General features: G+C 37.4%; 1 protein-coding gene across 1 annotated transcript in view; it reads left to right on the top strand.

Moving 5' to 3' along the window:
* Positions 1 to 240: 240 nt before the first annotated feature.
* The window catches only part of LOC106115508 (uncharacterized), a 69261-nt gene continuing 42478 nt past the window's right edge, over positions 241 to 27023 (top strand). The window contains exon 1 of the mRNA XM_013308928.1: positions 241 to 3332. Within this exon, the coding sequence (XP_013164382.1) occupies positions 490 to 3332 (2843 nt within the window). The 5' untranslated portion in view covers positions 241 to 489. The remainder of the gene's footprint in view (positions 3333 to 27023) is intronic.

Raw genomic sequence — 27023 nt, 5'->3', positions numbered from 1 at the left:
AGCGCCAGCGCCGCCGTGTCCCCGCCCGCGCCCCTGCCGCTCCTGCGACCCGTCTTCCTCTGGGCGCGACAGCTCGACGGCAAAGTGCAGGAGGTCCGTTGTGAGGATTACGATCAGCGGAATCGCATCCGCATAGTGCGCACCGCAGCCGGCTGGCGCGTGATCCCGCGCACCGAGATCTACAACTCTATTCGTCTGCCGCCGCCGCCGCCCCCGCAGGCGCGCGAACGCCGCGAGCGGCGCGGGCGCAGGCGTTACGCACGGTCCCGCCGGCGCGCCCGCACGCCGCCCCCCACTGACTGGGAGCTGACCCCCGATCTGGAGTCGCACATCCCATCCCACACGATAGCGGTGCCCCGCGCGCCGCCGACGCCTACGCCGCTGGACAATCTCCTGGCGGTCGCTGAGCTGGAGTTTAACCAGCAGCGCGAGGAACGGCTTCTCGAGTTGGAAGGCTTCCTGCCCACAGAGGAGGTCGCGCGGGACGACATGTCGTTCGAGCTCGGAGAGCCGAAGTCTACCGAGGAGATGTTCTACGAGCGAAAGGCGCCGGCGCCCGGCGAGCGCACCGACGAATCGTACCCGAGTGACGTCGCCGCCCACAAGGACCTCTTCGAAACTATCAGCGAGGCGCACTATCTCCCAGAACTGGATGGACCCCACGACGAGACCTTACTGGAGTCTCTGGTTGAAAAAGGATGCGAGGACAACCAAATCCTGGGGCAAACGCTGGACAAGCTGGCGCACCTCGTGCACGGGTCCGGAGAGTACGCCGACGAGGAAGAGGACATGCTGCTCGGCGACGCCCCTGTGGCTGACATCATCGACCGCCTGGAGCATTCTCTAGAATCTCCGGGGCAGAGCAGCATCACCGCGGCGCAGGGCTTGCTGCATCTGCACCACATAGGCGATCACATGCAACCGCCCGAGCACCGGCAAATGGTTGAGCCGACATTCATATCAGATCAAGTTTTCCCACGCGAGGATCGAACCGAATGTTCCCTGGAAACCATAAGCGGCAACGCAGACATACGAGGGACGAATGAGTTGAACAATATAGAATTTGATCATAGTGCCGAAAAGATGCTACAAAATGACGTCATATCAAATGATACGATGTATTCTGAACCCGTACCTGATCCCAATGGGACTTACGTTGAAAAATCTTTTGAAGAGCAGCGACCGAATTTGACGGAGCCGGCGTACTCCGATATCAGCGATGTGAACGAACCCATCCACGACACCGACACGGATGTCGCCGATCAGATGGAGGAGAAGTGCGTGCCCGAGGAGCAAACGTGCAACGAAGAGGCGATGGCGCCCGCGATACACGTTACAGAAAATATGAAAGACATGGATGATATTAGTAACGATGAAATGCCCACCGATCTGAGCATAAAGAGTATCGATAAGAATATGAGCCAACACGTGGTGGCTAGCGATGCTCACACCACAAACGCGATAGAAGACAACCTGTCGGACAAAAGTGACGAACAACCTAAAGATTTAAGTGTGCATCGACGGCTGCCCACTCCGCATGCGTCGCCGCGCAGGACAGACATACCGCGGGCGCCCTCAAGAGAGTCGGATGCGATGCAGTCACCGCAACCAAGCGGTATTCCCGCCGTGCCATCTTCGCCGGAAATATTTACTATGCCACTCACAAAAAGTAAACAGACCTTGTTTTTGGAAACGTTGCTTTCCTCGCCATCGCCTAAAATGTACACATCAGAGGTCACGATAACAAAACAGCAATGCGAGCCCTTGAATTTGGGTAAACATAGGAAATCGGCAAGTCCCACGGTTTCGAGCTGTTCCGATGAAATGCGAAAACTTAATAAAGATTTCGGTGAGCCGCAGGAGAAAAAAATGAGAAGAGAATCTAACGAGGACCTCGTCAAGATAACTAAAGTTTTTAATAAGTGCAGTGAAGATCAAAACGTCGATAAATCTAAAAAGTCCGATAGAGTCGCCCAAAAACCGACAGTCGACATGTCCCCATTAAAACAACTACATCTTTTGATAACGAGTTCCGAATTTAACATTCCAGATCCCCTTTTAGTCCCTAAGGATAAACTTAATGCAATTATTGCGGCCCCTGGCAGGGAAATCCCAAGGTTATTGATTCAAAGACCGGAATTAATGCTGCCGGCGGCGTTCGCTTTTCCCGCGGTCTTGCAAGATCCAGACATAAGCGTCGTAGCGCTGTCACAGTTGGAGCAAATGATTATAGAAAACGATCAGAAAAAGCTTACATCTCCAAAGTTAAAAGAATCTAAGTCCGCCCCGCCGAAGAGCTCGGCGACAGCTATCAGCTCGAGTGCAGAAAAATCCAACACGCCCCAGCCGGATCAAACTAACCAACCCAAGCCGATACCTTCTATGGACGCTTTGGCCGGTGATATAGATGCTGCCACCTCCGCGGCTCTAAACCAGATGCTGTGGCTACCCTACCTCAGCCAGCTAGAGGCGATGGCGGCCTGCTCTCAGAACATGGACTTCCTAAAGGCGTTAAACTCCTCCGGATACTCGGGGGTCAATTACAACGACCTGTCCCAAATGTTCAATCCCTCGGCACGATTCATGGGTCCGTCAGGCTTCCCGATGATGCCTCCGATGGACTATGATAATCGATTGCAATTTGCCATGTGGCAGGAGGCGATGAACCAAGCGAACCCTCCGGTTCCCCATAGATCGAAACCTTCTCTGGAGGCCCAAATGAAGGAGCTGTCTAAAGCTAGCGACGTCCAGAACCCTTATGTGCACTCGACAAAGAGCCATCAAGGTAAACCGCACTCGTCCGCTCGAACGAGTCCCATAGCTCACAACTACAATAACCAGCGGCCCTTGCCCCACAACCCCTTTCTGCAGGGCATGTATTCCGGGATGACGCCTAACATTCGACCCAACATGCCGCTGCCGGGTCTACAAATACCGTATTTCAATCCGGCTCTCGCAAGCCAGAGATCGCCTCGGACCGGGCACCAGAAGAGTCCGTCGTCGCCGTACTATCCGAACAATAATTATCTGCAATCGGTGAAGCAGTCTGAGGCGAGCCATCAAAGAAGCTCGCCGAGTTCGCAAGAATCCCCGCGACCGCGAATCACCGTCAAGTCGCTGCAGAACCTGATGGAGCCGACGGCGGCGGCGGCGGCATCGAGCGTGGTGGCTCGGCGAGCGAGCGCCGCTCCGGCCGCGCTGGGCCGCCGCCGTGAGGAGCCCGAGGTGGGCAGCACGACTTCGGGCGAGCCACCGCCGCAGCCCCCGCCGCATCCCCAGCCGCACCCGCACGACCCTGCTTCCTTCCACCTATGGCATCCACTATTTGGCAAGTAAGTGATTTTATTATTTGCAATCTAATTATTGTGTAAAATTTAATATTTTCGTTACGATTGACGTATGCCATTCCATAAAAAGAATAATATTCATTTTTAACAACTCATAAAGTAACTATTCATAAAGTGGGTGTTGTAAACTATAAAAGAAAAAATAATTATTTTTGACTCAAAAACAATTATTTAAAATTATAGTTACAAACTCGCATGAGCTAGTTGCTAAACTTTTCTTATCTGTGGTATGATTAGTGCGGAATTTCTAATTGTACCGATATAACATCACACCATGAAACTTGCAAACTACTTAGGCATGTAAATAACAAGCGAAATAGAAAAAAAAATTGACCGTTTTAAAAATGAAAAAATATATGTTATCTGTAAAACATATCTGACGTGTACTTGGCGGGAAATTGATGTTCATCCCGATCGCCGATTTCGGGTTATAAAAATTTATACGCTTTTTGCGAGTATTTTATGCGTGTTTTTAATAAATAATATTTGGATGCAATTTAAATTGCATACAAAAGATTTTTATACAAAAAATAGTATTTTCGTACGTGAAATCTTTAAAATGTAAATACGATAAGCTACCTATTACAGAGTAACATAGATTCGCTTCATTTACGAAATGCTTTTGCATCAAAGAAATATGTCTCATGTGAAAATAGAGAAATAGCTGTCGCCCGCGACTCGGTGTGCGTGGATTAACAAAAGAAACCTTAATTAAGAGCCTATTTTTTCATCCATGCTGTTCTAGATATACATTTAAAGATACATCCATCCAAACATTCGCATTTATAATATTAGTAAGATGGAGGCCTCAGCATTCTCTTTGATAATTCGTTTTATAAAATTTATTTGATTTAAAATAGCAATATCATATAAAAATTTAAAAGAAATTCTTTTCCAACTTATTCATATGATCTTGACGGAAATATTATTATAATTTAATCAATTAACAACAAATTCTTGCTCGTTTTTAACGCGATAAAAGACAAATAGAGTTAATAATTTTATATGAATAGTGTTTCATTTATATTTCTAACACATTCGATAAGATGCGATAAAAAAATGCGCTGGACAACTTCGTTAACACATTTATAACGGAAAGAAAACGTTAGAAGTAATGAAAGAAATCAATAAATTTTTTTCTCATCAATGAAGATATAATATGAACGGTATTATTGAATTTATTATATATTATTATGCTTTATCAATGCATTTATTATCTATGTAAATAAACTCAACTGTCACTTTGACTTTTCTAGGTTAGAAAATTAAAATTATCACTTTTACGTTCTCTCAATATTGCTATTATATTTTTTTGTTCATAAATTTCAAATCATTCAATGAAGGAGTATCTTCTACCTTGTAGTCTTTATACGTATTAATAAAATTTGAGTGTCTATGTTTAGTCGGAAATAAATCATATTTTGTTTACGTGACGTATTTGAATTGCTGATAAAGAAAAATGTATATTTAATATTTTTTCTCTGGCTATATGTCTGTCCGTAAGATCGCGTTTGTTCCGGGTAATCTCCGGAACGGCTGGACCGATTTGGACGGGTCTTGACAGGAAGGTAGGTGATGCACATGGGCATATTATAGGCTATTTTTATTATTCTGCGCTGATGAAGTCGCAGGATATCCCTAGGTAAAGATAAAATTCCGACTTTAATTTGATATTTTTCTCCAGGAGACTAAGGCAGGTGTGGCGAACCCTGAATCATCGTGTTAATTTTTAAATCGTCTAGACATGCCATTAAATAATTTTGACATGATTACGAACATTCTGTAGCGTAGGAATCACTCATGCTCATTCGGCATATAATACTTATTTTAAACTTAGTGAATTCATTATAATGAAGTCAATGACATGCCTAATATTGTGTCGCGCGCTGTTGCTTCGCCATCTCGGGACTAGGACATATTCTGTAACGGATCAATGGAATTTTATCGAAGTTTTTATGAAAATATTTTTGTCTTTATAAGTCGAGAGGTTTTGCATTTTCATTGACTTTCGATGAATATTAATGTAGAGCTCGCATCGCTGCGTTATTCAGTCTGACAGTTTCGCAATCAAATTCAGTAATATATCTATCATGTGCCCTCAAGTGTGTCAATTTAAATAAGTTATATCATTTAATAATAATTTAACTTCTTACTAATATTATAAATGCGAATGTTTAGATGGATGAATGTTTAAAGATATCTCCAAAACGGCTCAACGGATCTCGATGAAATTTGACATACATATAGAACATCGTCTGCACTAATTATGTTTTTATAATTACGCGCGGACGGATTCGCGGGCGACAGCTAGTAATAATCCTAAGCAATATATTGAAATTGACCAATACTAAACCAGCTTCATATGTAGATTTACCCCGGAATTAAAAAAAAACGCATTAATCATACGGCTTAGACATATTTTAGTCAATTGTGTATCTGTATCCTAGGTAATATGTTAAAATTAACCAAGCTTCATATGACGGTAACTCCAGTTTTGAAAAACTTTCCTCTTAATATTTGTGCACCTGTATTCTAGTTCAATTCCGATCACAAACTTCTATTAAAAAATAAGGCCATAAACACACATACGAAATAATTTTCATTACAAATTACTCTCCAATTTTAGTAGTGATACATGCTACATGTATACTTAGCCTAATTCGGGAGCAAATTCAGCGCGTGACGTCACAACTGTACCTAATTACGTGTACTTAGCGTTACAATGAGTCAGACTAGGTAGAGGCCGCGGTTGGCATTAAAAACTAACCACATTATGTTCATTGCCTTTTGAAACTTACATAACTCAAAAGGTAACCAAGAATAATAACGTAAGACTTAATATAAATGCGAATGTTTGGATTGATAATGCTTAGAAGGTATTTCCAAAACGGCTGCCATCTCGCTAAAATTTGGCATAGATGTAGAACACAGCCTGAACATATAGGCTACTAATAAGGTTTTTTTTTGTTACGAGCTCATAGGACTCATGGACCGAGTACTTTGAGCTCGTAAAAATTAAATAATGAATTGACTTATTGGCTTTCGAGCTTCTGTGGGAGCGAATGTTTTTTTGAATGAGCGAGTTTTTTTGAATGTATACAACAGACATTATAGTTTCACGATCACAACATTCGCACGGGCGCTTTTTTAACGCGCGATATAAACGCCTTAAAAAGCATATGCATCTCCATTTATCTCTTTATAAGCAGCACTTTTAAAACGCGATGCTTTTTTATCACGCGTTGTTGCATTTTGAGCGTTGGGTGAAGTCAACAAGATTGATTTTAAACCGTTCATCGCACTAGAGTCGACATCGCCGCGTTATAACGTTTAAAAAAACGCCCGTTCGAATACGAGCTGTTTTGACGACTGGAACACCTGTAATGACATCTCTTTCAATCTCTTTGAATAAGATAAAGATAACAGTATGGTTTTGTAAAGGTTTCAATTGAACTAAAGTAGGACATATTTGATTGGGAGATGTTAAATAGCTGACTATAAATAACTCAGACGGACGGGATTCTAATTGATCGCGGATATTCTGAGTTGAATCAAAGGTTGATTTTGTTCTATTCATACCTTGGGTTTATTAGGTTAGGCTTTATATGTTTGGGACAGATCGATATTACTGAAATAGCGAAAAGTTAAATGTTTGCCTTCACGACAGATGAGTTTCGTATTTATATTTCAACGTATTTTAGTATTATTATATTAAAATGAACTGAATTGGTTATTATTATTTGAGGATTTTTGCATGACTGATATTTTATTTTTCAATTTAATTTTAATTAATACGTTTGAAATACAGCTTCGTTTTTTGTAGACAGTGGTAGAGCCCGCTTTAACATCTTCGCACGAATCGGCCCGGCTCGCCCGGTGTAATACCACGACCACACAGAAGACAGGCGTGAAGTGGAAGCAATTCCGCGTTTCGTCTGATGAGTGTGCGTCCCGGAGGCCTAATTTAGTCCTCTTTCCCTTCCCATCCTTTTCTTTATAAGGAAAGAATGGGAAGTGGAAGTGGACTTTCCGGATGAGAGGATGCATGGAAAGGGAAAATATTTTCTTTCTGTGCATCCTCTCCTCTGTCGATTAAAGGTAGGCAACGCATATGCGGGGTTGCGTATGTCTATGGGCAACGGTCACTTCGCTATTTCAGCGATTTTAGGTGGCCGCTCGCTCGTTTGCCACCTTATGATATATTATAATATAAAAAAAAGACAGAACTTAGATATAATTTGGACAATATCTAAAGTGAGGAATTCGGAGTGATTTTAAATTATCAATATATTCTATATTTCACATCAAATAACGAATTTCCAATAATATCACATTATAGTACTTTCCGTCAGGCTCAGGTCAACAGGCGCATTAAGTTCTCTTATCTTTTTACAAGTTATTGGAGCGCAAAATCTATTGATTTCATTATCCAGCGTTGAGCTGATGGAGGAAGTAGAGAGGAAACAGCTTTGTATTAGCATACGAGTCAATTAAAAGTTAGTCTAGGTGAGTGCTTGAGATGGCACGTCGCGCATATTAGTACTCTTGTTCCTGATGTGCCAAGTCAAATGCGAGTATAGTTTTATTACCCGATTGACTCGGTAGGGTATTTTTTCCTTTTAAGCAGTAACTGGTCCACGTTTTCTTATTTAATCATGATCATCATCAGCTAACTATATGTCCCCATTGACGGACTCGGAGCCTACCCTACGTTAGGGGTGACTAGGCCATAGTCAACCACACTGGCCAAGTGCGGGTTGGTTGACTTCACACATATCTTTGAATTTCTTCGCAGATATGCAGGTTGCATCACGATGTTTTCCTTCACCGTAAGAACGTCAGATAAGCTGCAGATTCACGAAAGCAGCAAATGTATATATTTATAACGTTATGAATATGACGTCACTAATCAGCTGTCATTTCATACATAAGGAACGATGAGAAAATATACGTGGAGGTGAACTGACGTGGTATTTTTTAATATTTAAAAAGGCCACGTCGCAAAGAGCTGTGTCTAATTGTGTTAAACGACGCCTGCAAATTATATGTCTGAATGTAGGTCGCCTTGAAACGGAATATTTTAAAATGTAAAGACAAAACTGAAAGGAACTGAATAAGTAACTACCGCTCCCAGAGTCGGATTACTCTGAGTGCGAAACTAAAAGCTAATTTTGAACATGACGTTATTGTCTTTCGTTTTTTCTGACGACTTTTAATTTTAATTGTAAATGTCAAAAAATGTTTGAGAGTTATAACATGGTTTACTATTATTGAAATCTTAAAAAAAAAAATTATTATATAATGAAGCAAATGAGTAAACAATAAATTCGCCAAAAAACCGAAACAAACGCTGCTCATAGACATCGCATTTGCAGATGCATTGCCTAATGGACAGAGAACGCACGGAAAGATAATATTTTCTTTTCTTTTCGTATGAATGTTTTATACTAAAGTTTTTTTTTACAATAATCAGTGTACCTATGGTTATTTTTAGAACCAGGTACCTTTGAGACATTCCATCTCTTATAACAAAAAAGTTAAGTCTTTAGTTGTCTTGTTTGAAAGTTTTTGGTTGTTAAAAACTTTGGTTAAGTCTCGAGTGACCTTTTTCCTTCTCACAAATTTCCAAGTAAAGTTTTCACCCACCTTTCGATATTCAATACGAAGCCATAAACAGTTTTCAAACATTTTTTTCGCCAACTTTTGTACATATTTCTAACGATTTAAAAAAGTTTAAGTCCTTGGAAAACTTTCTTTTTAATTCTTTCCGACCCTGATTTGTAGACGTTAAATGACTTCTTTGGATTCAAAATAAAAAATTGGAATTTACCGAACTTCTTTACAATTTAAAGGAGAAAATATTGTACTTCCTATGTAACGGATAAACTCAAAAACTACTGGATCGATATTAAAAATTCTTACAAATATGAATAAGAAGAAAAATGTTCTTGCACTTGACTTGCAATCTGCAGGTCCTGGGTTCGAATCCCGCCATGTACCAATGTGTTTTTCCATTTCCGATTTACATATGTACATTTATCCGACGTTCTTACGGTGAAGGAAAACATCGTGATGCAACCTGCACATATTTGAGAAGAAATTCAAAGATATGTGTGAAATCAACCAACTTACATTTGGCCATCGCCAGCCAGTGGTTGACTATGGCCTCATCACCCTTAACTTTGGGTAGGCTCTGAGCTCTTCGGTGCGAACGTATAGTGAGCTGCTGATGAAGAATGCTATATTATTCCTATATAACATAGACTACTTTTGTTTTAAACAAGCACCCGTGTGAAGTGACGCCGATGGTATATTTCAAAGGAAATCGCCCGTCAAATCTTGACATTATTAAACGTTTTACAAAGAGAATGTGTCTAGAACAAATTATGGGCTGCATTTTAAATCTAGACAAACACAAGTTCTAAGTATAGACAGTTTATCGTAGATATTCTGTATGAATAAGGAATAAGGCCACGTCACCTGTCAGAATCGATTTTCTATTAATTTACTATTCTTGTCAAATAGCACACGAGACAATCTGTTTTCCGATAAAACGTTCCCAACACTGACCTTTAACTTAATGTAGCTGTCGCCCCCGACTCTGTCCGCGCAGTATTAAAAAAACTTAATAAGTAGCCTATCTGTTCTTCCAGACTATTTTCTACAATTATGATAAAGTTCATCGAAATCCGTTCAGCCTCCAGAGAAACCTCCAAACAAACATACATCCATCTAAACAATCGCAATTATAATATTAGTTAAAGTAGTAAGATATATTTAAATAACACGTGGGTTTGCACTGCCGTAAACAAACAAACAAACAGATGGCAACTTTTTTGGTTCTTCTTGTAGCAATGATTCTGTTTATGAGTTTAGGCAATGTTGCCTTTAGAACCCTAGCACACTAGAGATATTAAGTTGCTCCCTAGTTTGATCGTGCACTCAATATGAGAATGTATAAAAGTACGTAAATTATACCGATTACATGCTCGTACTGATTAACCATGATTAAACTATCGGGCGACTAAAAATCTCTAGTGTGCTTACAGCTTTACATTTGCTATCTTGGCATTTAAGTCAATGATTACAGTTTGGCATTTGACAGCGACTGGGTTGCCAAAAACTGAGCCCAATTTTGGCAATTAAGTTACGCGAAAGCGTTTGCCTACAACCTACACTTATAGTAGGTTCCAAATAAGATGTGACATCTTTGATCAATATTAATAGAAAGGGACGTATAAACGGTTTACTAGACGGGTAAACTAGCTGTCGCCCGCGACTGCTTCCGCGTGGAAGGAAAGTAAAAACCTTTTAAACCCCTACCTAACCTTTTTCCCTAGACCTCAACGAACGTTTCAAGATAAGATAAATCCGTTCAGCCGTTTCCGAGTTTTAGCGAGACTAACGAACAGCTATTGATTTTTATATAAAAGATATTGTTTTACTAGACCGTTTTTAATATGTGTTTGGTGCGATCTTGGTTGCTTTTCCTACATACAAGTTGCAAGAACGAGGAGAGCCTGGATTTTTTATGTTTCCTTTTTATTCTAGTAATGACTTGGTTTGATATTAATATCGTAAATTCATCAAAAAAATCATGTTTTTAAATCTTTCGGCATTGGGAACACTCTCTAATATCAGCCTTACAGTACGTATACATCACTTAAACTTCTCTCTAACCTCGAGTGTAGAAGGTTCTTTACAAATGTATTTGATTTGGAGCCTCCATGACCTATATTTGTACTCCTGTACAGGCCATGAACTCTCCCTCTAACCCCCTAACCCCCGGCTACCAGGTTGCCTAGCGGAAGGTTAGGGGGTGGAAGAGAACAGGGGGATCGTAATCAAATATATCACATCCACACTTTATTGGCTTTATAGAAATATTGCTATATTATTATTGTTGAGTTCTTGTTAAAAAGTTTTTAAATCTAACTAGCTGTCGCCCGCGACTCTGTCCGCGTCGAAGTAAAAACAACATAATTAGTTGCCTTTATTGTCTAACTAGCTATGTTCTATATGTTTGTCAAATTCCATCGAGATCCGTTCAGTGATTCTGGAGATACCTTCAAATAAACATCCATCCAAACATTCGCGTCTATAATATTAGTAAGATTCATGTTTACAGGAATAATTATTGTACTAATTACAACAAACTTTTGAGACTAGATTTAGATTGGCTGAAAATTAGACTAATTTGCTTTTAAAAATATAAATATAAATACAAGCGTGACCTTGAAAATTATTACCCAATCGGACAAAAATATCTTCTAGTACAAAAAATGTCACAATATTTTTGCAATTTCAAATCTTATGTAACACTCGAAATGCTACATTCGTAATATATTTGCGCAAAGTAAAGGTCTGGCGAAGCTCAAAGCTACATATACTATGTACATTCGAATATCCGGGACCCGGCAATCAATGGAGCCAACTGAAGGCTGTTCGCGTGACGTACGTGCGAAAGAGACGCGTATATATCGTAAGCTCGAGTGTGAGCGGTGTAGACGCCCGAAAGCTATTTTATTAGGGCGTTACAGAGTTTATTGCAGCGTGCACCAACGCTTCGTTTTAATTGAAATTGCCCTATTTTTTTTTTACTGGCAACTTAAGTTTGAGAACGTAATTTTTTTTAAAATTATTAATTAGGTTATGGTAATTAAAGACAATAAATTTCTGTTTATTATTTATTTTCTATTTCATTATTACAACTAATATAACGGAATCCTAATTTTAGTGATAAGATATTTGAAATATATATTTCGTTTAAAGACAGAAGTCTAACTAATGCGACAAATTAGATTAGAAGGATTTGTCTAAAAAAACTCTTCAATTGATCTTATCTCTGCCTACCATAATTAGATAACAGGATCGCAATGACGCTCCATTTATCGTATCTTGAGAAAAAAAAATATTGGATCGATGTCATCTTTTCCGGTTCTGGCAGAATGTCATGCAACCTTTGCCTTTATTTATAAAAAAATATATATCAATTGATTTTGGCGCGCTATCAATGATGTTTTTCTGAATGATTGAAGTTTCTTAAACGAGTCGCACTGCATACCGACATATCGAAATGCCATCAACATTCCTACGCCGCGAAAATTGCTTCTTTTATATCTTGATTTTATTAAAAGAACGCATTAAATTCTGCACGTACCGTATATTAATCGGCATTTCGAACTAAATGCCAACTGATATGTTACCAATTACCATGAGTTTGCGCTGCCGAAACATTTACAAAAGCATATGTTTACTTATATGGGTATTGACGAAGAAAATTAACTGTTAAAATACTAATAAACATCAATATGTATGTTATATGACGGATGACGACGGAATAAGTTTGTGTCGTAAAAAAAAGTAATTTAAACAAGGTCTTTGGTACATAAATCTTGAAACGTAACTTCTAACCTTTGACCGACTTTTTGCTAATAATTAAATTAATCAAACTCATTAATTAATAAACGGCTGGACTGTTAAGGAATTAGTGTTAATTAATTACATAACGTTTTGATTAATTAATTCGTAAGAGGACGGTTCTGCGCTTTAACGCGATTCTAATTGCGTATTGAGCGAGCGCTCGAAAAACAAACATTTGATCGCAAATATTTTTATGTCAACATCAATATAAAAGTTAATTAATTTGAATAAATGTTGAGTAAATATACTATTTTTTTATGGATTTGGTGTGTGTTAATTTACACTATTATTAATTTTTTAATCTGTGATTAGTTTATGATTTGAATAACGCCATCTAGTGAAAAAATATTACAACTACTTGACTTTGTAAAAGTTGCGTGGTTAATATTTAAATAAAAAATATATTATTCTCTTTTATGAAAATATTTTAACAAAAACTTTATTTTTATATTTCATAATTCAATTGTGTGACGCAACAGTTCTACAATTCGTCCTTCCCGGAGGGCATTCAGTATTACATCGTAGGTCGTCTAGGACGCACACCTCCCCCTACGTCAATCCCCACCCCTCTTAACTCCCCCTAGTAGCCCGGCATACACTTTCTACAGATGGAAAAATACTAATATTTTTCTAATATTTTCTTTCCAATAACTGTTTACGAAGATTACGTTCCGAGAAAAATTTCTCCTGTCATATAACTTCTATCAACAAACTTTCATCGAATTAAATTTGTTCCAATATTTTTATATTAAATTTCTAATAATTTTTCTTTCATCACAAAAAATTTACTTCGATGTAATAAATAAATTGGGTTGAGAAAAGAAAAAACAAACAATAACGTCTTGTAAATTAAATTTAACATGCCAAAGAGTTACAAATATTTTCAATTTTAGAATTCTCTTAGAACTTAGGATTAATAATGAGCTAAGAATAACCATAGACAATATCAACCATAGACTATCTCTAGACATAGCCTTCGGAGCACAATAGTGAGGGTTATTAGAAGGCCCCACGAAGCTTTTTATGGAATTTTTTATGGTTTCGATGGACAAGACTAGAAGAGCGACGGGCCGCGTCCGCGAAATAATACCAGTCCGACTAACCCTGATGAAGGACCACCGTTTTTATATAAGTTTAAAATGTTTTAAACGTAGATTTTTGTCTTAAAAACCCATAGATTGTAATATATGTCTTTGACTAAAATACTAACGTTTATTTTTTGTTTAAACTATAAATATTTATGTAATCAGTAAACTAGGTAACACCAAATGCCCCCTATTCACCCTTGCATTTTAAGTTTGACTTAATTTTAATCAAATTAAAATATACCTTTACCTATTCTGTATTATTTAAAACTCCGTATACTCTAAAGGTGTTCACAGAGTGGGTTTGATATCTTTTTAACTTGTTTTTTAAACTAAGTACACTTAAAGTCGCTCAGGCTGAGTGCACTTTACAAGAGGGCAGGAAGCGAGTATCTCTGCCTATCCTTGTATAAATTAGATTGAAGTTTAAATACCTACTACTAAATCATGGGGTAAACCAGCATAATAATTTGCATTCTGATAAAATGTCTGCTATTTTAAAGTTTTAACTTATACTTTTGTTAATAAAACAATTTAAATGTTAAGTTTCTTCTCTCTCTGAATTTTAAGTACAATTTTCGAAGCTCTAAAACAAAAATTTCTTTAGGACTGTAATTAAAAATAATATTAACCGAAATATAATCTACATTTCGCGGTCAAACTGTGACCATAGATAAAAAATTACCGTCATAAAATTCACACTGGCACACAATAAGCATAGAAGCGTGGCGGACAGTTATAAATTAATGACTGACTGGTTTTCGGACGAATGCAATTAAAAAAACAAAAGTCGATTACATGAGGTTACCTCACCGCAAGGTTCAACGACCTCGAACACGTCGCGAGTCGACCTTTGTGACTCATTGTAGCTATGCGAAACAAAATATTTTTTATTTGTGGACGCTTAATAATAGATTTATGATGTTTTAGAGATCCGCACGAATTAATTAAACAAAACGTTAGATATTTCGTATTAATATAACACATTTGGCAAGAGCTGGATGAAAGTGGCCGAGGATCGTGCTCAGAGGCGTGCCATGGGACAGGCCTGTCCAGCAGTGGACTAGTATAGGCTGATGATGATGATATGATGATGATGATAACACATTTTTGACTGTTAGTCCCAAATAATTATTCATTAGACTAACGATAATCAGAACAAAAATATCCCTGTTCTATTTTTTTACTATTATAAATATTAACCTAAATTCCACTGTTATCTGTAAAAAAGGTTGAAGTCCATTTTGAGAAGTTCAATTAATTATATGTACTTCAATGAAGCAATATTTAACTAGAGCTACACAAAGATCCAAGTCCAAAGATCAACACAAGCGCAGGTGTGAAACTATACGTGGATTATTATTTTAACACACTTATGTCTTAATTTCTTTACATACTTTAACCACACGATACATTAGCAACGTATAGTAAATACGATTAATAAATTCGAAACATCCAAGGAAAGAGGATTTTTTGTGTAATTTGCAAATTCCTTTACGGGTTTTAAAATTTAATTTGCATTTTTATAGATATTTTAATTATATTATCGCATGTATTTCAGTACTTATTCGTTATGTGTTCTTCTATTTTCAAAAATTAAACTTTATTACATTAACAAAAAATAATAATAAAACTACGGAACCACAAATTTTTGAAAGTAAAATTTGTTATTGATAAAACATTTTATGCATAATTAACACATCGCCATCTGGTGTGAATCTTTAATATGTTTTATTATCTTGCATATTGAGCGTTAAAATAAACTTGTTAGTTTGAACAATGAGTTTGTAGATAAGGTGTTATACGGATCGTTGTTTTAAAATTTAACGTAATTTTATCAAGAACTAGCTGTCGCCGTTAAATAAGAGCGTCGGCGGCTCAGGTGCTCAACCCAATGTGTTTTTCGATTTCCGATTTACATATGTACATTTATCCGACGTTCTTACGGTGAAGGAAAACATCGTGATATAACCTTCACATATCTGAAAAGAAATTCAAAGATATGTGTGAAGTTAACCAACTCGCACTTGGCCAGCGTGGTTGACTATGGCCTAATCACCCTTAACTTAGGGTAGGCTCCGAGCCCCTCGGTGGGGACGTATAGTGCGCTGATGATGATGATGATGACTGGCTGTCGCCCGCGATTGCTCGCCCGCCTCGAGATCCATTGAACTGTTCTAGAGATAACTTCTATCTATTTCATACATAATATTAGTTACATCTTAACTAGCTAACAAGATCTGGTGTAGATTTTAATGGAGGTAAACAAAGATCGGTTTGGAAGACCATTTATCATAATAATTTATGTATACGTAGTAGTTCGCAGCTTCCTTCTGACGAAATACTGTGCAACTCTTATTAGTTTGGTTTATTCTATGTTTATAAGTTAATAGCTGCCGGATTTTTTTTTTTTACATCATAAGGTGGCAAACGAGCGAGCGGTCACCTGAAATCGCTTCTCGTAGAATTCGTGATAATTTTTGTTTAGTTGGTGTTCATGGTGAGTCCAACTTTACCGCTTTCGATGGCGAGTTCTTGTAGCATCATCTCGAGCATTAGAGGACATTCCGAGAACACGACAATGTTATCTGCGTTTTGGATATACCTTCAAACAAACATCCATTGATAAACACTCACATTAAAAATATTAGTAAGCAATTAACTAATTTACCTACATCTTTGATTACAGTGCAATAATTTGTTTAGGCTTTTACTATATAAATGTAACTTGAAACAACTAACGAAATGTATGTTCTGTGAATTCAGGTTTATCAGCATAATCATCGCGAATCACATCCGGCCATTGTTGTTTAATTTCTAGAAAAAATATGTTATGGTTTAACTTGCTATATAAACATTGGGTAAAGATCCTTTGCAGTGCCGACGAATCTATTCGTGTAGGATTACTGAGTATCGGATGGTTTCTTATGTAGATAAAAGAAATATAAACACGTATACAGATTCTTAGAATTGTGCTTGATTTGCAGTCTTCGACGTAATTTTATAAAGTGGTGATAGAAAGATAAGACGCACTTTAGATTATAAGCATACTAGCTGTCGACCGAGACTTCCTCCGTGCGGAATTAAAAAAAAACATAATTAATAACTATGTGTTCTTCCAGACTTTGTTCTATATGTATGTTATTTCATCGAAATCCGTGTAGACGTTCTGGAGGTCAAACAAACGTCCATCCATCCATCTAAACATTCACATTTATAATAGTAAAATTGAGAGTAGATAATGGACGTGCTTTAACTTATTTTAAAGTAAAATATTTATAATAATTTTTTAAAATAAATTAGGCTGTTTTATGAAAAAAAGTGTTGTATCTCGTCCCAGAAAGAGAAAATGAAAGGGATAAAAATCTAATTAAATTTTCAAGCGGCGAACAAAGGGTTAACGTAATATAACGATTGCGACACACAAACAGGAAGATTATCCCTTGTTACATTTAACCCTAATTAAATTTCACCGTTTCATAGCCGGGGAATGCTGACCTCTTTGTATGTAGATTGTATGTGGTTTGTATGTCTCATTGTTGGTATGGAAAGTCGAGGTCTTATCCATCTATTGTTAACGTCTGATCCGCTTACATACATATGTATGTGTACCGCGGGCGCTGGACCATTACTGTATAGAATATATCATAGCTTTCACTGGAACAATGCTTTATAATTATATTTCTCACTGGAATCAAATCTATTGTCAGTACAGCAAACGAAACCTCATAGATGTAGCTTAAAATTTGCAGTTTTTTTGTGTGATTCAATAATTTATTTAGTCTATATGTATGTAAAAATCAATTGCTGTTTGTTATTCTCGCTAAAACTCGAAAACGGATGAACGGATTTATCTTATCTTGGGGTTGAAATGTTCTTGGAGGTGTAGGGAAGGTTTAAAAGTTGAGAAAAATTCGAATTATTACCGGGAACTAATTAAGTTTTTTTTTTCATTTTACGCGGACGGAGTCGCGGGCGATAGCTAGTATTGAAATAAAAAGAACTAGTTAGTTTAGCATCGAAGCTTGCATGCATGATCACGGTTTTCGAACTCTAATGTACAAGATCTTTATTACTGAAAACAAAATTTGACTATGTTGGTTAAATCATGAGGTTTTAAAGAAATAAAGTCTTAACATACGACTCATTCTATGTTAAACACAGGTATACTAAAATAGGTCTTCTGGAAAATGGTATTTTCTCACCAACCACCAACTTGAGAGATGTAGCTCTTTTCGTCAGATGTATCGGTCTGTAGGAGCCATCATCATCAGCTCACTATACGTCCCCACCGAGAGGCTCGGAGGCTACCCTAAGTTAAGAGTGATTAGGCTATAGTCAACCACGCTGGCCAAGTGCGGGTTGGTTGACTTCACACGTATCTTTGAATTTCTTCTCAGATATTTGCAGGTTGCATCACGATGTTTTCCTTCACCGTAAGAACGGATAAATGTACATATGTAAATCGAAAAGCCCATTGGTACATGGCGGGATTCGAACCCAGGACCTGCAGATTGCAAGTCAAGTGCTTGACCAGTGAGCCACCGACGCTCCGCTTGTAGGAGCCATCGTGAAATCACAAATGTGCGAACATAACTGTATTCTGGCTAGAAATGTCGTAGTAAAATTACGAAGTCAACAAGTCGTATCATTTTGCGTCCTCAAATTACACCCATATGATTGTTTTTGATTGCATTAAATTACTGATTCGCAAGATAATTTCTTTTAATTATTATTAATGTTGGGTTTGTTGTCTGTTTTTAATTGGATAACATGAAACTTTACCTTGATGCTTTATATGACGTGCTCTGTTGAGTGCCAAACATTCTGCCAAAGACATGGCAAACTGGCCACTAAGAACCTTTGCCTTTTTAATTATGAAAAAAGATAAATGAAAAAGAGAAAAGAATTGCGCGGGAAGTGGACAAAATGTAGACGCCTAGACACCATTGTCCACTTCCCGCGCAATACTTATTTACGAAAATAGAGTTAGTTGGAATTTTTAATGTAAATATTGTTAGGAATAAAATCCGAAAATGAGCCAGTGTATTGACTCAACACTAGTCTTACTAAAATGTCGACGTTTGTGTCCCCTCTGATTCATTCTGACGCTAGACTTTGTAACGAAAGCACGTCATTCGCGCCAAAGGATTGTAATTAATGTCTAAAAATATATATATAGTTTTAGTAAAAGGATTATGGCTGTTATGCTCATGTTTTCAATTTATAAACTCTGTGTTAGTTAACCCAATAACAACATAGTTAAATTGCATGTAAGACAAGCATTAACTTGTGTGCAGTAAACAAGATCCTAAGCTTCTATTCTAAATTCAAATAATTGCAGCTTGTTTACCAAACAGCATGTTTTTCCTGAGTTAATTTTCGTGGTTGTCTATTGTTTGTGCATGAAGTTTACACTCCATTAACTCCATTAGTTAGTTCAACAATAGCAAAAAGTTACGCCTCTCGAGAACCTACCCTGAAACCCCCTCTGATCCCCCTCGGGTCGTTTCTACATTTGGTCTGAAAAGTTCCATTAGAAAAGGCCTTTTTTGGATGCTTTTCAGTGCGAAGTGCTGCCGGATTCGAACCAATGGAATTGAAAATGCAAATGGATTCGACGCATTCACGTACCAACGTATTCGAGTCTGAATTTTATTTCTGTTCAATGGTTTTTATACTGAGTCGCGCCTCTTTGGTGCGAAATTGCGTTCGCGTTGCAAAAAAAATTCTCTAGTTTTTTTTTTAAATTACACGCGTGGAAACGGGTATTTGAATCGAACATTCTGTTGATCGAAAATACATAGGTAATTAAGGTAGATGTTTTTTTTTATTGAATATATTTTTTTGCAAAAACCGATTCAATTAAGTACTTTATTTAGTTTGCTACAAAAAAAACAACTTACATTTCGGTGCAGTCATTTGTGACTTACAATTATGACGAAAACTTGTCATAACAACACGCGCCAGATTATAGCTCTTACGGTTACAGTATACTGTACGTTATTTGATCCTAAGTGGGGAGCGAATTAATTTCTCTAACTGTATACAAATGATGAGGGATGTAATAATTACGCGGCTGACATCCCTCTAGCTATTGACAGACGAGGGTTATTGATTGCAAATTGCATTTGCATCTCGTATATCGTCAATTGCCTGGTTTGATATACAGATATGCATTGGAAAATTTTAATGTTATAAAAATCTGCATATCGCTGTTTTATTTAACATGAAATTTAAAAAAATACAATCGTCCTTCATACGGTGCAGGAAAACATCGTGATGCAACCTGTACATATCTGCGAAGAAATTCAAAGATATGTGTGAAGTCAACCAACAAGCTTGGGTCAGCGTGCTTGACTTAACCTAGTCACCCCTAACTTAGGATAGGCTCCGAGCACCTCAGTGGGGACTTATAATGAGCTGATGATGACAATCGTCCTAATAATCTGTACCAAAAATTTGCATTTTTTTTGGCAATGACAACCCTAAAAGATCGGTCGTGATACATTGAAAGATGATAAATGTGATAGTTTGATATTAGTTGTGACAGCCCTGAATGAGCATGGATTTGCGACAGGAAACAATTACTCGATTGCGTCCAGTTAGGGCGATTATTTATAGCTGTCGGCCGTTCTTTGATGTCGGCGATTGCGTGTCGCGGTGATCTGTAACAGGGCCTGTGCTGATTGAATCCAAACTTTCAGATCCCTGCTTATATATTTATAAATATAATTAAAATGTGTACAGGATTTACGGAAATAGTGTGTATAAGGTCTGTGGTGAAGTTTAATAATTTAATGCAATATTTAATTCTAGTTTGGTGCACATAATTGCAATTGGATGGATGGATGTTTATTAGAAAGTATTTCCAGCACACCTGCATGGATCACGTTGAAATTTGGCATAGATGTAAAACATAGTCTGTAAGAACAGATAGGCTGTTAATTTTAAGCTCCGCGCGGACAGAGTCGTGGGCGACAACTAGTAGTGGAATAAAGCCTAAATTATGCAAAGGAAAGCTGAGATAAAAGAGATTTTCTTTGCGTAATGTATAGTCCCCGCATGACATAAGTACTAGCCCTACTTACCTACTTAAATCAAATATATTTGGTTATGTTAATATCCCTATAACGATGTTTAAAATAGTTCCAATAAATTGGCATACATCTAAAACTCTGTTATATATCAGCTAAACGAAAATACGTTCTTAAAATATGTTATTTTTGTTTTGCACCAAGCAATTTGTTGCCTTTTAAGTATAAAAGTATTCAAATTTAAATGCGACTGTTTGAAAGGAACTTAGTATTTCCACAACAATATGGTTACGTGATGTGTTTACTAAATTCGTAGCCAAATACATTTTTGTAACGCTCACGTTTTTGAATTACAATGACAAGTGAACTTGACCCTCGATTTAACAAAGAATAATTATGATGTGTTTTATTTTATAGTTATTTTTTTTTAAATGTGGAGAAATTCAAGGTCATGAACGTAGCCTGTAGCTAAGACCTAAGATCAGCGGTGTTAGAAAAAGTGCGCTTCGAAGGTATTCCATAACGAACTTCAAAAATGTATGAAGTAGCGAAGTGGCCGTTGCCCATAGACATACGCAATTGCATATGCGTTGCCTACCTTTAATCGACGGAGGAGAGGATGCACAGAAAGAAAATATTTTCCCTTTCCATGCATCTTCCCATCATCTCATCCGGAAAGTCCACTTCCACTTCCCATCCTTTCCTTATAAGAAAAAGGGTGGGTAGGGAAAAAGGACTGAATTAGGCCTCCGGGACGCACACTCATCAGACAAAACGTGGAATTACTTCCACTTGCCGCCTATCTTCTGTATGGTCGTGGTATTTCACCGGGCGAGCCGGGACTATTCGTGCGAAGATGTTAAAGCGGGCTCTACCACTGTTAAAACATACATCCATCTCTTATTCATTTTGAAAAAACAAAGATAACGATAATTTGTTCTTGTATACTATGGTTGTAGAACATTTTTATTCCTTTATATCTTTTGTTGTTTATTAAATCTTTATGTCTTTACCCTTCTTACAGATTAATTCTAATTGGTCCCTCAGTCGTTTCGGTTACTTACATCAGTAATATATGTATTTACATGTTGTAATTTGCATCTGTAAATGTACGGTTTCTTATAATTTGGTACGAGCTATTATATTAAGAGGGTTTCTGTCGCCATTTCTCGTCTTTTAATTAAATAATGATACGTTTTAAATATTGGTCCCGAGAGCCTTGGACTATGTCATCTAATAAGCCATACAAGTACACTAACAGTAAGTTTTTCTATATTTTGTTTGACATCTTATGTGACTTAATTATTATATAGATGTTTCGGACATGATTTACAGCTGATTAGCTAAATAGCTATTGCCCGCGACTCCGTCCACGCGGAATTAAAAGAAAATAAACTTAATTAGTAGCCTATGTCTTCTTCTATGTCTTACATTTATGCCAAGAGATCAGTTAAGCCCTCCTGGATTTATCTTCCAACAAACATTTATCCTTACATCTAAATTGCATACACTAACTTTGTAGACACTTATTTTACTATTATAGTACAAGAGCCTGTATTTTGCTAACACTAGCTATATACAATGTTAAATATGTGTAAATCAAGTCCAAATACATTTTGAATTTCACTACAAACTACTTCCTGGAACTTTAAATTCTCTAGTACATTTTGTGTACCAAACCATACCGAAAAGCTGTCAACAACACTGACGTATGTCAAACGCGCAATTTCACATCTGCGCACTTCGTGTTACACGAAATAATAATGTTGTGAAATGTATACAATATTATTGTTGCGTTACGTCGCAAAATGTTTAATGCACCTGTTGTTTTGATAACGTAATGTTTACTAAGTTCTACAATGAACTAGCTGTCGTGATTCCGTCCGCGTTATATAAAAAAACTTAATTAGTGTAGCCCACCCATCCATCCACATGACATCCATTTAAACATTCGCATTTATAATATTAGTTAGTTAAATAAAAAGCAGCTCTGCAAGGCATAAGTTCAAAAAGTGAATAAATAGTATCCTATGTCCGTCTCCTGGCTCTAAGTTACCTTCTCACCAATTTTCAACCAAATCGGTAAAGCCGTTCTTGAGTTATAAATAGTGTAACTAACACGACTTTCTTTTATATATAAGAAGATTAGCTGTCGCCCGTGACTCTGTCCGTGCGGAAAAATAACAGAAATATCACCTTCCTTAAAGGCCGGCAAAGCATCTGCGGTTCCTCTGGTGTTGCGGATGTCCATGGGCGTCGGATCATCGTCGGATTAGGCGATTCGTTGCTCGTTTGCCCCCTTCTCCTATAAAAAAAAATAGTAGCCTATGTGTTCTTTTACACTATGTTCTATATGTATGCCAAATTTCAGCCATTCCCATTTATTAGTAAGATATAATATTGATTTCACTTTCATTATGTTTACAAAAACTAGGTTTTTCTGTCAACGTTTATTTGGTGTGATTCTTTTATTGACGGTTACGGACAAGCAGACTGTTTTTTCTATTGTCTCACCTTAGGTTTCTAAACCTGTTAAAATAAATTATTGTTTTCTCTGTTTTGTCAATGATAATGACAGGGATAACGATATGTTTTATACAAAGATTTCGGTCTCAGGAACCAACTGTCAATCAAGTACAAAATTATCTAGCTAACTCGTATATGTCTACGTTAGTTATTTAACAAAAGTTTCTTTACGTGTGTTTCCACTGACTGGTTAAATCTAACTTCTATCATATTATAAAGGTATTTTCGGCTCACTGATTTCGACTCGTACAGAATAAATTTCCCCTTTACAAATCTGCTGCATACATGTGTGTGTACGCGGCCTTATATCCGTAGGGCCGGATCCACTAGCGTGTCTAATTAGTTAAGAAGTGGACAATGCCTTATTATCCTTGACTATGGTTTTTGATGTAACTCCGAATATAAGTAGAGTTGTCTATGGTTAAGACATTGGAATAATATTACGAAATCAATTTCATACTTTCGTAAAAAAAATCGTTCGATATCGCACATGCGCTTTACCGTCCTTCCAGTTAGATATATTTAATTTGAAATGTCATTCATTCTAATTTACACCAGGGATGGGAAACGCCTTAAAGCTACAATCTCAAGTTCATTTTTCTATAGTAACAAAATAGAAAATGAACGTTTCCTTCTCTGGCAAATGTAACTATAGGTAGATATCCGGTATTTAAGTAGAAAAAAAGTTTTTGAAGTAATAAAATGTCTGTACAAGGCTTTAGCACGTATAATAGTAATTTTAGGACGTTCAGTTCAGTTCACTAGTGCCTAGAGCGTTGAGAAAACGTTCCTAGTTTTACGCGCGCGGGGTGTAGCAGGGGCCGGGAGGGCGGCGGTCGGTCGATCGCCTCAGCGGCGTGGCAACGTCGCGCGGGATGCGGGGGCGGGGAAGCGTGGCAACGTCGCGCGATCAGCTGTTGGGCTTTATACCAAAACAGGCAGTGAATCTTCGCTTCTAGTACGACGTATTTGGGTTTTCGTTATTGCGTTTTGATAAAAAGCTTGCTTTGTATTTAGTTTGAGCTGGATTTAGGACTCAATATTCTCTTTTTGGTTTAGCCTAGATAACTGTCAGATTCAATTTTTGTCACATGTGAACTGTCAGATTTTTTTATATCTTTAGCGGTTGTTTGTTTTATCATCTTTTAAATTAGAAAAGGAAGATGTAAGAAGAACGTCTTGGAATGTTCGCAAATGGTAGGAGAAGTGTAGGGCGCCATCCTTCCAGATGGACCAATGACCTCGTCAAGGCGGGAAATGGACATGAAAAATGACAGAATATTATGTTGAACATCTAATCATGGACAATCGTTTTAACTAATATTTTAAGAGTACTTAACCTATGTTTTCTTGAGCTTTATGAGTTGGCTTGACAAGCTTGTTTCTGTGTCCTGTTCAAAAAAAAAAAGTTGATATACCAATCATAGATTATGCAACGAAGATTTGTTTTACCAAAGATTAACGACTTGAACAGAAATAGTAGGTATAAATATTCCATAATGTTAACTCCATAAAAAAAAATGTTAGGTAAAAATACGAAACAAACCAATTTAACTAATAACCGTGCTCGTTACAGCGATAACATGTTACGCAATGCTACAATTATTTAAACGCTATTATTTTCTTTCAAATGTCTGAATCATATAGGTTTACATATTCATAAACATATTCCATAAAATATATATTTCGAGCTGAAATATCAGTAATTTCACTAGTAGTAAGTAAGTAAACTACTTCTAAAGTTCGAAACACTATTAACAAGTAAAAATAAATTAAACTTCGATATAATAACAAATAAAACGCACTACAAGTCTGACTTTCCCAAAAAATGAAGACGTATTTCCTAGCCTTACAAAGTTAGGTAGCTAGTTCAGAATTCGCAGTAAAGTATAAAATATATGACGCTCGGGAATAACTTGGAGTGCTGTAACATAGGTGTGTTATATACATAGTATATGTACATCTCTAAGGTGCTGTTCAATCGATCGCAACTAATCGATAGCCGACTTAGAGAACGCATTCAAGAACGCTTTTAACGTAGCGAGTTACTAGCATTTTATACGTTATGTACGCTGTATTTTTTGTGTCTATTTAAAGAGATTAATGGATTCCAGATCTTAAAGTTTAGATTTCTTAGTTTATAGCACTTAGTATATGAGATTCTTTATTTTACTTTTGTACAAAAGTGACAAGTAATTTATTTTACTTCATCATCATCATTATCATCAGCTCACTATACGTCCCCACCGAGGGGCTCGGAGCCTACCCTAAGTTAAGGGTGATTAGGCCATAGTCAACCACGCTGGCCAAGTGCGGGTTGGTTGACTTCACACATATCTTTGACTTTCTTCTCAGATATGTGCAGGTTGCATCACGATGTTTTCCTTCACCGTAAGAACGTCGGATAAATGTACATATGTAAATCGGAGATCGAAAAAACACATTGGTACATGGCGGGATTCGAACCCAGGACTTGCAGATTGCAAGTCAAGTGCTTGAACACTGAGCCACCGACGCTCCCATTACGCTTATTTTACTTACTTCTTCCTAATATTATAAATGCGTATGTTTAGATGGATGGATGTATGTTTGGAGGTATCTCCAGAACGGCTGAAGGAATCTCGTTGAAATTTGACATAGGTACATTCTCTGGAATAACATGTAATCTACTAATTATGTTTTTTTTTATTCATTCCGAGCGGACGGGGTCGCTGGCGACAGCTAGTGTCTTATAAATTAATTATTTTACATAAAGTAAGTTTAGATCCAGAGATGTTAAATTTCTAACATATTAAATCGCTTGTAAACGATTAAACATTACTAATCATTCAGCAATTAGAAACTGTCTTAGCAACGACTACTAATTATGCAAATCAAATTACGCCTCATATTTTCTACGTTTACATTTCTAATCATACGTATTTCTTAAGAATTATTCTAGGTTCTATAAACAAATAATATTTATGGCTAGGAAACTAGTTCACTTACCTTTCACCACGTTTTCAAATCATAACCTATCGCAATCACGCGGCAAAACGCCCGTAGCGGGACGAGGGACACGCGGGGGCGAGGGCCGGGAATGATAGGGACGGACGAGAAATAACTGAATAACTGCTACTTTTGTATAACGTCGACAACTATATATAGTGCTGTTATGTTATTTGTTATGTATGTGAAAATTATAATTTTAGAAATGCCTAAGTATGAAAAACATCGAAATAATTAGTTATTTAGTTCAGTGTGGTTAAAGTTAATAGCGGTTGTTATTTAGGTGTTGCTATAAATAGCTGTTAACAAAAGTGAGAACTGCACTAGGGAGGCGTAAGCGAAAGAGGGTTTAGTTCAATAATTTGCGTGCGGGGGGAGAGGGGCACAAAGCGTGTGCGGTGCAGCGGCCACAGTCGAGTAGCAAGGTCACTGTCGCCTGCACGCGACTTCCCATTCATGATTCCATGCTTTGCTTATTATCGGCCATTTTCCTTTTCAAAAATAGGGTCGTTGAACTTAGTGAATGCTAACCTGGGCATGATTCCTCTAGGGCTTTAATATTTTTCTCTTTGCAATTGTAGTGCACGATTATTTTATGGTCATTCAACCAATTGGAA

The sequence above is a fragment of the Papilio xuthus genome, unplaced genomic scaffold (genome assembly GCF_000836235.2).
Source record: "Papilio xuthus unplaced genomic scaffold, Pxut_1.1 DF827789.1, whole genome shotgun sequence".
NCBI classification, from domain to species: domain Eukaryota; kingdom Metazoa; phylum Arthropoda; class Insecta; order Lepidoptera; family Papilionidae; genus Papilio; species Papilio xuthus.
The sequence above is the reverse complement of the archived record's forward strand: the minus strand, read 5'-3'. Positions and strand labels throughout refer to the sequence as shown.